The following is a 12,051-nucleotide window of genomic DNA, read 5'->3' as shown; positions in this document are numbered from 1 at the left end:
AAAAGACAGCTGCTTCCCGGGAATGACTGAAAGTGATACACTATTATAATTAAACAAAACATCATTTTACTTTTGAGGCCATGTGGCACAACCTTCAATAAAAAAATAGTTTTTAATAATTAGTTTTTTCTCACTTTTGAACCTTCAATAAATACGTTTATGACGTAATAAAACTTTGATGTAAACAGTAGCCTGAAGCAAAAGATGAAATTAGTGAGATGATTTGCTTGACTGAGCGTTGTTTAGAATTAGAATTCATTCCGTATAACCAGCTTACTAGCAACTACTTTTAAAATTGATCCAGGTCAGGGATGGTTAGATGACACCATCTTAAACATAGTGGTTAGATAGTATGTCTGCAAAAAGAGAATTGTTGGCGTTGAACCTCGAATTTAGCCATTCAATAGCGTTAGTCAAGCATGATTAGGCTATGGTTGGTCGCTGTCTTAAGCAAGGTCCAATTGGATTTTTATTGATTTTCTATATAAGGTTAACGCTTTCAGTTGAAAGATTTTTATTTTATTTTAGGTAAGATTTAGATTTTAACGACGGATTTGCTGAGTCTTTACAAAGCTGGAAGGATGAAGCAAAATGAGGTATGTCTTAAAACTTTAATGCTTACTTCTGTAAAAACTTGCAACACACTTATTTTTATAGTCTGTGGTGATTCCACAATTTTGTCCCTTTCTGTACAACCAGTAGGCTATTCTATCAAGACTCGTTAAAGGGAAACAAGACAGTTTATAAAAGGAAATTTATTGAAAGCATAATCAGATTAGGCTACAATTCTACGTATTTTTTTCCGGAGTGATGTTGCCCAAGCTTGTCAAAAATAAACCATGAATGCAGTGCGCTTTGCGTAGTAGTCCACATTGGATAATTTTGCCTGGTTTTTGTGATAAAGACAAATTCTTTGAACTGTTTGAACAGACTGCCATTCAAAGTTTGATGAGGCCTAAAATGAGATTTGACTGATGGAACAATTATCGAGATTGGGATTGTCTCTTCGAAAGCTCTTTTCTGGTAGTTTTACGTGGCCTACTTGAGGCTTTGAACCACCATTACAGGCTCAGTCAGCGGGGTTGATTGAAGCTTCCCGGCTGCGTAGCCGAGTGGTGAGAACGTCTGCGCAACGTTCGAAAGGACGTGGGTTTGACACCGCTCCATAGCACGCGGCTGTGTCTTGGCAAAGACACTTAATGGCAAGCCAAAATAAGGGGAGCAGCTGACTCGAAGACTATATGTCACTTCGCTGCTTCCTGTCGTCTGTTGTATCGCATCTGTGATCGCAGTGTACTGTATGTTATCGCAATAGGCGTAAATAAAAACACGATTATTATTATTTAGCCTGCAGTTGATTTTGTTCGTTACAAACCATTCCACCCATTTTTATTCAGCTGAATGAAGATCTATCACTTGCCTGCTCTGTTCAACTGCACGCAACGAGCTTTAAACAGTTGATGCAATAAAATAATACAGTATAGTCCCCGCTTATTAAGCCCACGGTTAATAGGCCTACCAGCTTACCAAACCCAATTAGGTATGGACCGGAATTACTGAATGTATATGAGTAGCAGAAAATTGTTCCCCATTTCATAGGCCCACCCATGAAACAGGTTCCTAGGTGAGATTATTAAACTGGGACTACAGCATATAAGTCATCATCTGTAACGCTTTGCTTCTCAATGCTTCATAGGACACAGTTGGTTGGAACAAATGTTTACTACACAGTGTAGATTCTAACGATCTGTTTTAGCCTGATGCTGCGAGTTCGTTGTGGCAATACACCACAACGAACTCGCAGCATCAGGCTAAAACAGATCGTTAGAATCTACACTGTGAAGTAAGCAACGATCATGCAATTGCAAATGTTCACTACCCATGACTTGGCACTGTAGTGTTATTTTCAAGGTTTGGCTTGAACATCACAGATTTAAATTTTATGTTGACTTTGGAATGTAACCGAAGGCAAAAACTTCATTTTGCTTCTACAAATGTTTAGTTTTTTTTCATTTATGGATAGCAGAAAGTTTATGTAATCGGAGGACAATTGTATTACACGACGCAGTGTGTGCTGCCTAAGGCTATTCTATATCGGTTGTAGATTACCAACATAGTTTTTTATCGGAATTTTATAATGCACCAAAGCACAACCTTTTTCAAGATCATTTGTGAATTTCCTGACGTCAAAACTGGAAGTAACTCCGATTTGATGAACATAAGGGAGAATTATAAAAAGATGTCCCGATTTGCGCAAAAGTAGATATTGAATACATAGAAAGATGCGTTGTCACCATGACATCTTACATTAATTCAACGTCTTTCGGTATCGCATTGGCGTTGTGGTATTGGGAAAAAGGATTGCACTTGTCAAAGCAAATTGGTATAAAAGTCCAACTCATGGTAACACAAGGCCTACACGGCACGAATGTTGTGCGGCTGAAAGACCGTAAGCTTCGATTTTCCTGATGAGAAGTTATGAAAGGTAGGCTAATGCTGCATGGATAAAATTAAATTGATTTTTACGTCCTCCTTTTGATATATTGATGAATTTCAATCTCAATTTATATGACTCAAAACCAAAGTGCAATGAAGAATAAAACTACTTTACGACACTGCTTTTTGCTGACCTTTTTTATGATTGCTTTCCAGCAACTGTTTTGAAGAACGGTGATTGACAGTTGACTTATAAATATCGATATGCCATGAAAACGGTGACATTTTAATCAGAAATACTTGCGTTTTGAGTACATTTAATAACTTTTGGCTACAAAATATCAAACAATTTATCCGGTAATTCTAGCGTTGGAAAACAATTGACAACGCATTGGACTAAGTAAAGGAATTAAATTGTCCAATGCATAAATAATGCATGCAAAGCTTGTGGTAAACATTTAAAGAAATAAGTAAATGTTCAGTAACTGTCATGTAAACAAGCTTATACAGTAGGGTAGTCTAAAAAAATTTTACAACCCAATTCAGCAGCCACATACAATAACGTTATAGGTATACGGTTGTCCAGCTAAGAAACCGCAACTTTAAATAGCTTACTTAAAACCTATAACATACTTTTCGTCACTCTTTGCATCCGGAAAATGACGTATCATTACGTGATGTTACGTCAGAGTTAAGTGGCTTTTTTAATAAGGAGAGATAATTAAATGCAATGTTGTGCTATTTGCCAATGCGGATTGTAGAATTGCAATGTACCCCGCACTTTTCAAAGCAACGTGATTTTAAGTGATTTGTTGAACTATAAAGTTAACTCGTCACCAGTAAAACGTTTTGCTCTTGGCGAAATGATGATTTTACAATTGACCCGAATTCTCGTAATAATCGTTGGTTGTATCTATCAACTTTGTGTGGACTGTGGAGTCGTATATGTACCTTGCTAGAGGCTATTTAAATATCACATAACACCCTGGCCTGGGAGGGGTGTCAAACCGACATTTTAGTGATGTTAAAGTATTAATCATGTATTATTTTATTAAATGTAGCATTATTTAGCACACAATTCAGCAACATTCAGAAACTGCGATTACAGAGGCAACACAACAGATAACTGGAAGCAGCGATGGTTATGTAGTCATCGAGTTAGCTACTTCCAATTATTTTGCCATACGTGCTTTTGCTGAGGCACATACACATGCTCTGAAGTGATGTTAAACCGTCGCTCTTTCGAACGACGCGCAGATATTCTGGCCATTTCGCCAGGTGACAAGCATCCAGATCAATTTATGACCTAACAAAGACCAGATTATATAATATATAAATTATTATATACAGATACAGTATAACTGCAGACAGGACGCCACTGTTTCGACCTTAAGGTCTCCTCAGTGCAGTAAATCGTACACAAGACAGGAGCGTCTTATTACTACATAACTAATGCAGCGTGGTGTGTATACTGTATATATATTATATATTTTCCATAGTTAAATCGAATTGTAGATTAGGGAATAGATTTATAGGTAAACATTATATTGGCGTCATATAGGAAGGTATGACAACAAACATGGGGATATACAGTATGATATGCTGTTCCAATAGCTTACACTTCAATGTGTGCGTTGGCTGCAAGCAGTGTCTACCTGAAGCTCGAGAGACGTCGGTTCGACACCCAGTGAGAGGATTTTGTTTTGGCCTGTAACTCACCGACATGCTTAGAAGTCGACGTGAATGTTGGCATCCTTGCCTTCCCGCCCACTTCATCTAAAATCTTTAACTACTAGGCATAGGCCTCTATAAAAAAAAAAAAAGTTGTGATGTTTGCCGACGAACTAACTTGAAACTTTTTAGCTAGAGTACTGTACCGTTTTCCACTAAGCCACTAGACCCAGTTTTAACACGTTAACCCAACAAGCAAATCAGCTTTTTCCTTTGATTTGACATATGTTGACCTTGAATCAATGTAAAAAAGGGTTCATTTGATGGCAGCCTCTGAGTGGATCATTCGATTTTACGTAGAAATACTTACGACGTCCGCCTGCGCTGATATCATCAGCAATCCGACATTCCACAAAATACTCAAGAGAAGAAAGTATAGTACCTTTATTACCCCTGACTGCTGATGCGTGAAATTTTTTCAAGCAAAAATAGCAACCATGTATAGGAAATATTGGGATACACGCATTGTTGCTTGTACGAGCCGTGCAAAGAATCTAGAAGTCGATGCACATTGTTGACTGCAGTGTAATGTTTCTGTTTCATATTGCAGAATCTATTTAGAAATCAATCCTTGACGAAAAGGAACAGATGGTTACCACTCAGTTTAAGTTTTACTGAGATTCTGCGTTGGCTGGTGGCATAGCTCTTAATAATGCTTCACTAAATTAAACTTTATAGGTCGAGATTTATTACTGAGACGTTTTTGTCCTAAATGCTAATCTAGCTTATGATGGGTTCGTTTTATTGCAGACAATTGACTTCTCACAGCGTTGCATTCATTTTATTGTGTTAATGTAGCCTATTGGTTAAGATGTCGCAACTTTTTTCAATCTAATCTTGTGAAGCTTGATGCACAAAAGACGTCAAACTGAACTCATCCAATGTAAATTTTCAATGATAAATTTTTATCGGGGGGAAACCTATGTGTATTTCAAACCTTGGTAACATTAAGTTTTTCCAGCGACAAGAAAAATGTGGATCTACAATACGCAAGGATTAGTTTTCGTGGATCTACAATACGCAGCGTAGTAGAAATTAGTTGGCCAAACACATAATCGCTTCAATATTTTATTGTAATTGCGGTAAATTGACTCGATTTTACGTCTTGCTAGCGTGCTGTGACATAACAATGTATGTAAAAAATGCAAGTCTTGTTCTCTATTATAGCAAGTAAAACAAATAAGCAGAGATAAGAATGAAGGACCCTGCGGCTGTAGCAAAGTGCCTACATCTGTGAAACAATGGCATCGGCACACCTCAAGCGCAGCTTTTTGTGCAGCATAGAAGGGCAATTGCAGTTGAGAAGGGTAATGGCGTTTTTGAAAGTCAGTCACTTTTAAAAACGTGTATTATGACATGAGCTGAAGCGTGTAAAATTATATTAAAAAAATCACAAGATCAAGATAAGAATTCTTGAAATGCGATGTTACCTGTGACGAGACAACGTTCTTCTGCGTTGTTTCCTTTAATTTTTCTGTGTTAGTGAGAAAACTGTTCGCAGTTTGTCTTTACTCTTTGGTATTCATCATGTTGAAAAATTCAACAAGAAGTTGAGTGTGTTGGATTTGTCTATTAACGTTTTTACGTTATACGTCGCTATGAAAATTTGACGTTGTTTCGTGTAGAAGGCAGAAAATATGATTTAACATTGCAACATTGCATTGTTGAATGGCAGTAGTATAGTAGTACGATACGCTGCTTAATTATTCATGTTATTGCGATTTAGTTCATAACTTGTGGTTCAGCAAAATTTAATCAAGTACAGATTCAAACTTAACTGGCCAATGGCCATGCCTGTATAACTGTGGGTGAGCTGAAATATGTAATTAAAAGCAAGAGATCGATCGCCATTGCTTTTTAAATGATTAACTTCATAACAGAAAAAAAGCGTTTTCATCTTGCACACGCGTAGTTGCTGGCTTGGCGGAAGTTTGAAGTAGCAACAGACAGTTGCACTTCTATATCGTTTGAACGTCTATAGATTGTGAAGTTTGCTAACTAGGCCTATACTTGATACCAGCGGCGGCTGGTGGTGTTTGTGAACAGTGAGGCTGCAATAAACAGTCCGGGGGCGAAGCCCGTTGCTGAATTCGCCGAAGGCGAACGACCTCGCGGGGGGTCTGGGGGTCCCCCAAAAAAATTTTGAAAAATTACATTAAATTTGGAGCGTTCTGAGCATGTTTTTAGCCCAAATTTTGAAGAAAAAAAATGCATTCAAACTTTGTTAAAAAGTTGATGTATTCCTAAGCTATAATTTAAAAAAAAACTAATAGTTGGCTATTGCTTTGGAGACAAACTTTACTAGTATAGAACTTAGTCTTGACTAGCCTAGCCGTTGCATAGGTTACAAGGTTCAAGTGATTTTGAGATGCCCTAGGCTGGACTATAGCGCTTCCTATAACCTGTTGAATACCCTAACTCTACAGCTAACACTTCTACATTCATGGCTCATCGCTACTCTGCGCAATAAAAACTAACTTTAAAAAGTCTGTAAAGTTATTCAGTTAAGTTGGGCTGTTTTCCATGCAGCCCCAACAGATTCAAAAATTGCTGCATTATACCAAAAGAGGTGGAGCTTCAAGGATAATTTTTAGTCAATCAGAGCGCTTGTCATCCAGAATCTCGGGCTGCAGAGTGCAGAGCAGTTTGCCCAATAGCGGTGTTGCCAAACGAAACTTTTAATAATATTTTAATTTTCGATCTGCATTTCTTAAGTGAAAAAAGTAACCGGGTCGGACAAACACAGAGGAAAACATACTTTTCCTCTTCTCGTTCTTTCAGGTGGGGCTGCAGCCCCATGGCACGAGCCGCCACTGCTTGATACAACGTCCTGAAATTTCTGAAGTTTAACAATGAGCTTTAAAACCAAGCATCTTTTGAAAATCTATGTCCATCATTCTCTTCCGCTTTGCCGTTTCGTTCTTTCAATTTCGATTTTTTTTTCGCCCTTTGCGTTTCTTTTTTCGATTTTGTGTATTTAGATCTTGTGTATGTTTTGTAATTTCAATTTATGTAGAACATCAGTCAGTCAGTTACTTGATAAGGGCTAACATGAGTAAGGCCGAAAACGTTTGTAATTTTTAGATTATTTTTATGTTGTCATATTATGTTAAGTGCCGTGTGGTTGTTTGGTTTTATTTGTTATTTGCAAAAAGGCCACCAGCAAAGAGTTATAAATTTTAACAATTTGTTTTTCGTCATTTAATATTGAGAATCATAACGGAAGTGTCAGTGTGTGATACTATAGCTCGCCGATAAATAGTAGTAATAGCATAACTGCAAATAATTGTAAAATTTCTCACCAAAAGTTATTTAAGTAGTCAAGGTGTACAACTGTACAGCATGTCTGTCGACTATGGCCTGAAAACGTAAAATATCAGCATTTCAAGTAAAAAAAGAATATTATGAAGCAAAATGATCAAGCTAAAGTGACTGGTTTTGGAATTTCAGTTACGATTAAAATATGCAAATGAGATGAATTTTTGCTGTAGATAACAAGACCACATTCAATACAGAATAAGACTGTTAACAAGGCATTAATTTTGTTTTGTGGATTTGCTGCTAAACGGATAGGTTTCTCCTGTTTCAGCCCCCTTGATAAAGTCAGTCGTGCTAACTGACGAAACGTCCAAAATAATTAAATAAAGCTAGTTATCATTTACAATATCTTGTAACAGTCTAGTATAGAATCACAGGAAGAACGCAATAAATTGTTTTGTGAGGCCACATTTAATTTATGTTGACAGTTGTTTATTTTTCAATCTTTCTAAACTGTGACAACTTTCTCATTTTACCAATCTCTTGTTTTAGGTTGATTCGTCGAGATGCCAACGAGAACCCCAATCCTTCCCAATGCTTTGGGAAATAAGATTTTAGTCAGAGCGTTGCATCATGAAATGCAAGAAAAGAAACTGTTAGAAGAAAAATCATCAACCAACCAATTAGTTTCTGCGACGTCATCATCTGGAATTCACAGCGATAGTTCAAGTGAAGATAACATTAAGGAAAAAAATCACGGAACCTTGACAAGGAATCCTAAAACTCTACTTAAAGCGATGGGAGCAGAAGCTGCTGAAGGGGCCGAAACGCGTAAATCAAAACGCAGAGACGACGACTCGGATAGTGAGGATAGCGATGACCGAAGTACCGATAGCGAACGAAGTAATGACACAACGAGTTCTTCGGAAGAAGAAAATGAACCTACATTGTCCAATCAAAGGCGAGATCGTTCTTGGCTGAATGAACATCGGAAGGAAAAGCTAAAGAGCGATAAGCCACCCAAGTATACACAGGTTCAACCGAGAAACAAACCCAATGGGTTTGTTGTCAATCAAAAGAGAGGCTTGGAAGCCCTCGAACTAACAGAGCGTGACAAGCAGGAAATACGAGACGGATACGAACGATTTGCTTTGAATGGCGAGCGTCCGCCAACTGGAACATCGTTCGGTGCAAAAATGTCGACTTTTAATAAAATTACGAAACTTCCAGCTCAAGCGCCAATGGAGAGCTCCCAGCCTCTTACATTTCCACTAGAGGATGCAGCATCTGGTGAGAGTCCTTCAATAGGAATAAAGGACGCAAAAAGATTTGAAAAAGCAGCAAAGCATAAAACAAGGATTGAAAAACGAGCAATAGCTGAAGCAAAGCTCACTGTTTCAGAAGCAAAGTTGACAGAATTTGAAGCGAAACTCCGGGCAAGGCAGGCTCGAATTGACGAACGCCATGCAAAACTGTGCCATCGACGGGCGATTATAAAACGCGCTGAAGAGAAACTTCAATCATTAGAAGCCAGACTAGATGAAGAAGAAGAATGCCAGCGTGAAAGAGAAAGAAAGGTAAAAAATCGAGAGCGTCGAGTGAAACAAGAAGAAGCTGGAATACAAATCAAAGAAGCAAGTTTGAGGAAAAGAGAAGCAAAAGTGACAAATGACATAAAAGATATTGAACGAAGAAAAAAACTCGTTGAAGAAAAAGAGTCGATGTCATCGACTATGGAAGAAATAATGTCCAAAAGGGAAGCCCTACACAACGAAGAGAGACGTGACAGGGGAAAATCAAGCAAAGTTAATGTAGGGACTTTGGAAAGACTACTTGGTAAACCTAAGAAATCCCATCAGGTCACCAAAAACTACGCAAGTCTAGGTCGTAAAAATGAGTCCAGTACAAATTACGCTCATGATAAATCACGGTATGAAAAGGCTTCGAGTAATCATAAAAGCACTGCGCCAATCCCAATTCCTCGAAAATCCCTCGAAAGCAGAGACTCAGCTACTGTGGGGAGAAAGAAAAGGTCGAACAGCTTAGACTCTGAATCAGTTTTCAGTGCAGAAGAATCATCAAGGTCCGGAAGACCTAACGGAGACTTAAGACAAGAGAAATTTCAAGTCGGTTCGCTGCCTAGGCAAAAGAATAGAAATAATGCAGTGATGGGGTTGTGGTTGTAAATTGTGATAACTTAGTGTTTTTTTGTTTGTTTTTTTTTTTTGATGAAAATTTGATATTTTCTACGACCATGTTTTGTGTTTGTTTTCTACGTTACCCTTATGTACAACCAAAGAGAAACAATAAAATACCCAATTCCGACCTTACAATATACTCACGACCGATTTTTGAAACGTCAAAATCCTTACTCTGACCACATTCCTGTATATAAAAGTGCAGCATTATTTTAACTTGTTTATGATTTGATGAAATTTGTTTTGATTTTCTTGATGTTTTTATTATTAGACCAATTGTATTTTGAAACAAGCAAATGATTTCATGAACTGAAACAAATTGAAAGTTTGCTTTACGTAGAATGTATATTATATAGCCTAAGAGTTATTTGTTACATTGTAGGAGACTATAAGGCACACAAAGTCTACATGCAGCCTATCTAGGTGTGTCAACCAAGTGTCTGGGGTTACTCAACTCACCCAAGTGTAGTAGGCCTACACCAGAAGCTGTGACGTATCGTCACAACGGATGTAGCTTACCAGCTAATCTTATGCAACATTATCACTCACACTGTAGCCTATAAAATGCAGGGCTGTGGAGTCAGAAGGATTGTGGCGTGTCCGGAGTCGTTAAAAAAGGCCGACGCTGGCTTGATACAGAACAATAAACTTTTTCAGTCTAAAACAAGTCGTTAATATCTTGTTGTGAAGTACTAAACTTTAAGTTTGCAATTTTTTTTTAAAATATTGCTTTTTGTTCGCCGTATTGAGTTCTACAACTTCACCAGAAAATAAAAGCGTTTGTTCTTGTTAGTTTTGATGAAAGTCGCCGTTTGAATTTAAAAAAAAATGTAGACAGACATTAAAAAAAAATCTGGCGACACTGAATTCAGCCTGTTAGAAAACGAGGGGTCGTACATTTTTCGCCCGACTCCACAGCCCTGATAAAATGTTACGCTTCATTTGTCACATCAGACAGTATTATAAAGTGGAAATTGAGCGCTGTAACACGTCATAAGTGTAACATATTGTTAGGCCATGCTGCATACTTTTTGCACAACCCTTGATACAATATTTTAATGTAGTCTCGCCTATTGATTAAATTTAACCATTCAATTGTGTGAGTGTGACCAACATATTTCAGTGTAGATTATTGATGCCTATTTAAGTATTCTATTGGCTGTGTGAATTTTCATCCTCAGACTGAGAAAGCTGTTTTGAGAGCTTGATTCTGGCAGTTTCGCATGCGTGTGTAGAGGCTTTGAACCGCTGACACAGGTCCGGTCAGAAAGTGAAGTTTCCGATTGTTGAAGTGTTGCCTGTGAATTATTCCACCCAGTGGCGGCTGGTGAGTTCTAGAAATGGGGGTGCTGCGTGTTCGCCGAATCCAACAGCTGGGGGAAGCAGAAAATTTTGAAAAATTGCATTTGATTTGGTGCATTCTGAGCGTATTTTTAGCTCTAAATTGTGATAAAAGTTTAAGATAAAACTGGCTTATTTAAGAGTTTCGCAAATGTGTAATATTTTAAAGGGGACGATTAACAAACAAATCTGAATAACACGTTCTAAATGGTAAAAAAGAAAACGTTTGTTATCTCTTTTACCATTAAGCTAATTTTCTTCATTAGCTTATCTACTCGGCAAAAAATTCTCCCTTGGCCTATGTCACTTTACATTTTACATATGTACATATGCTGCTTATTGCATGACATATCAAACTCGAGCAGTTTTCTTTAAGTGTGGAAAGTAGCCCTATCCTAAAAAGTAGCCTATCAGTTTTTCTAGTGCCTCCCTATTTGCGTTCTTCCGTTACTACGAATTTAAAACTGTTTAATAATAAGAATATCAGCTTTACTTTTTTTTACGTCAAATCTCCCTAACAAACCTAATTGCTTGCAACAACCATCGTCGTGAAATTTCACAACGTAACACTTGCCGTTCCATTTGAGACAGCATCCTGGTCTATTGTGCTGTTTGTACCCAGCACAAGCTTTGCTATTCGATTGTATTGGCAATTCAAGAAAACTTGCGGCTCGTTGATGTCACAATGAAGTGTTTCTTTTATTGTAACCATGTACAAAATATTTCACAGCCTGCAGAGTTTCCAAATATAATTTACACTTATAACAGTCAGCAATTTTGTGAACAGAAAACATAAAATACATTTTGGGCAGAAGAAACGCTAAGATATTTGAAAAAAATTTTGTGGGAGTGCTGCAGCACCGCAACACACTCTAGCGAGCCGCCCCTAATTCCACTCACAAGTAGGCGCTGAATGAAAAGCAGTCCATGAAATGTGTTACTCAAGCGCACACCCCGAGAGCCGAACCAGGGCCGCTTGATCTTACAGTTCGTTTATGAAGTTAGGCGTTTAACCAACAGAGCTTTCGCGACGGTACGTCGGGGAGACTGGAGTAAAGTGAGCAATGGGGGAAAATGAGCAACCCTT

The 12,051-nt window shown here is 37.9% G+C and overlaps 1 protein-coding gene across 2 annotated transcripts; it reads left to right on the top strand.

Annotated features, from left to right (window-relative positions):
- Positions 1 to 235: 235 nt before the first annotated feature.
- LOC145780037 (uncharacterized) lies at positions 236 to 11,693 on the top strand. Of its 2 annotated transcripts, XM_082591742.1 has the most exons (3): positions 236 to 304; positions 529 to 596; positions 7,978 to 11,693. In XM_082591742.1, exon 3 carries the CDS (start codon positions 7,992 to 7,994, stop codon positions 9,609 to 9,611), a length of 1,620 nt encoding a protein of 539 aa, XP_082447868.1. In that variant the 5' UTR covers positions 236 to 304; positions 529 to 596; positions 7,978 to 7,991; the 3' UTR covers positions 9,612 to 11,693. The 2 variants fall into 2 exon arrangements, with proteins under 2 accessions (XP_082447868.1, XP_082447867.1); XM_082591741.1 differs by having other exon boundaries at positions 256 to 596.
- Positions 11,694 to 12,051: the final 358 nt, after the last annotated feature.

This window comes from Aplidium turbinatum, chromosome 11 (assembly GCF_918807975.1).
Source record: "Aplidium turbinatum chromosome 11, kaAplTurb1.1, whole genome shotgun sequence".
Classification (NCBI taxonomy): domain Eukaryota; kingdom Metazoa; phylum Chordata; class Ascidiacea; order Aplousobranchia; family Polyclinidae; genus Aplidium; species Aplidium turbinatum.
This window is presented reverse-complemented; position numbering and strand designations above follow the sequence as displayed.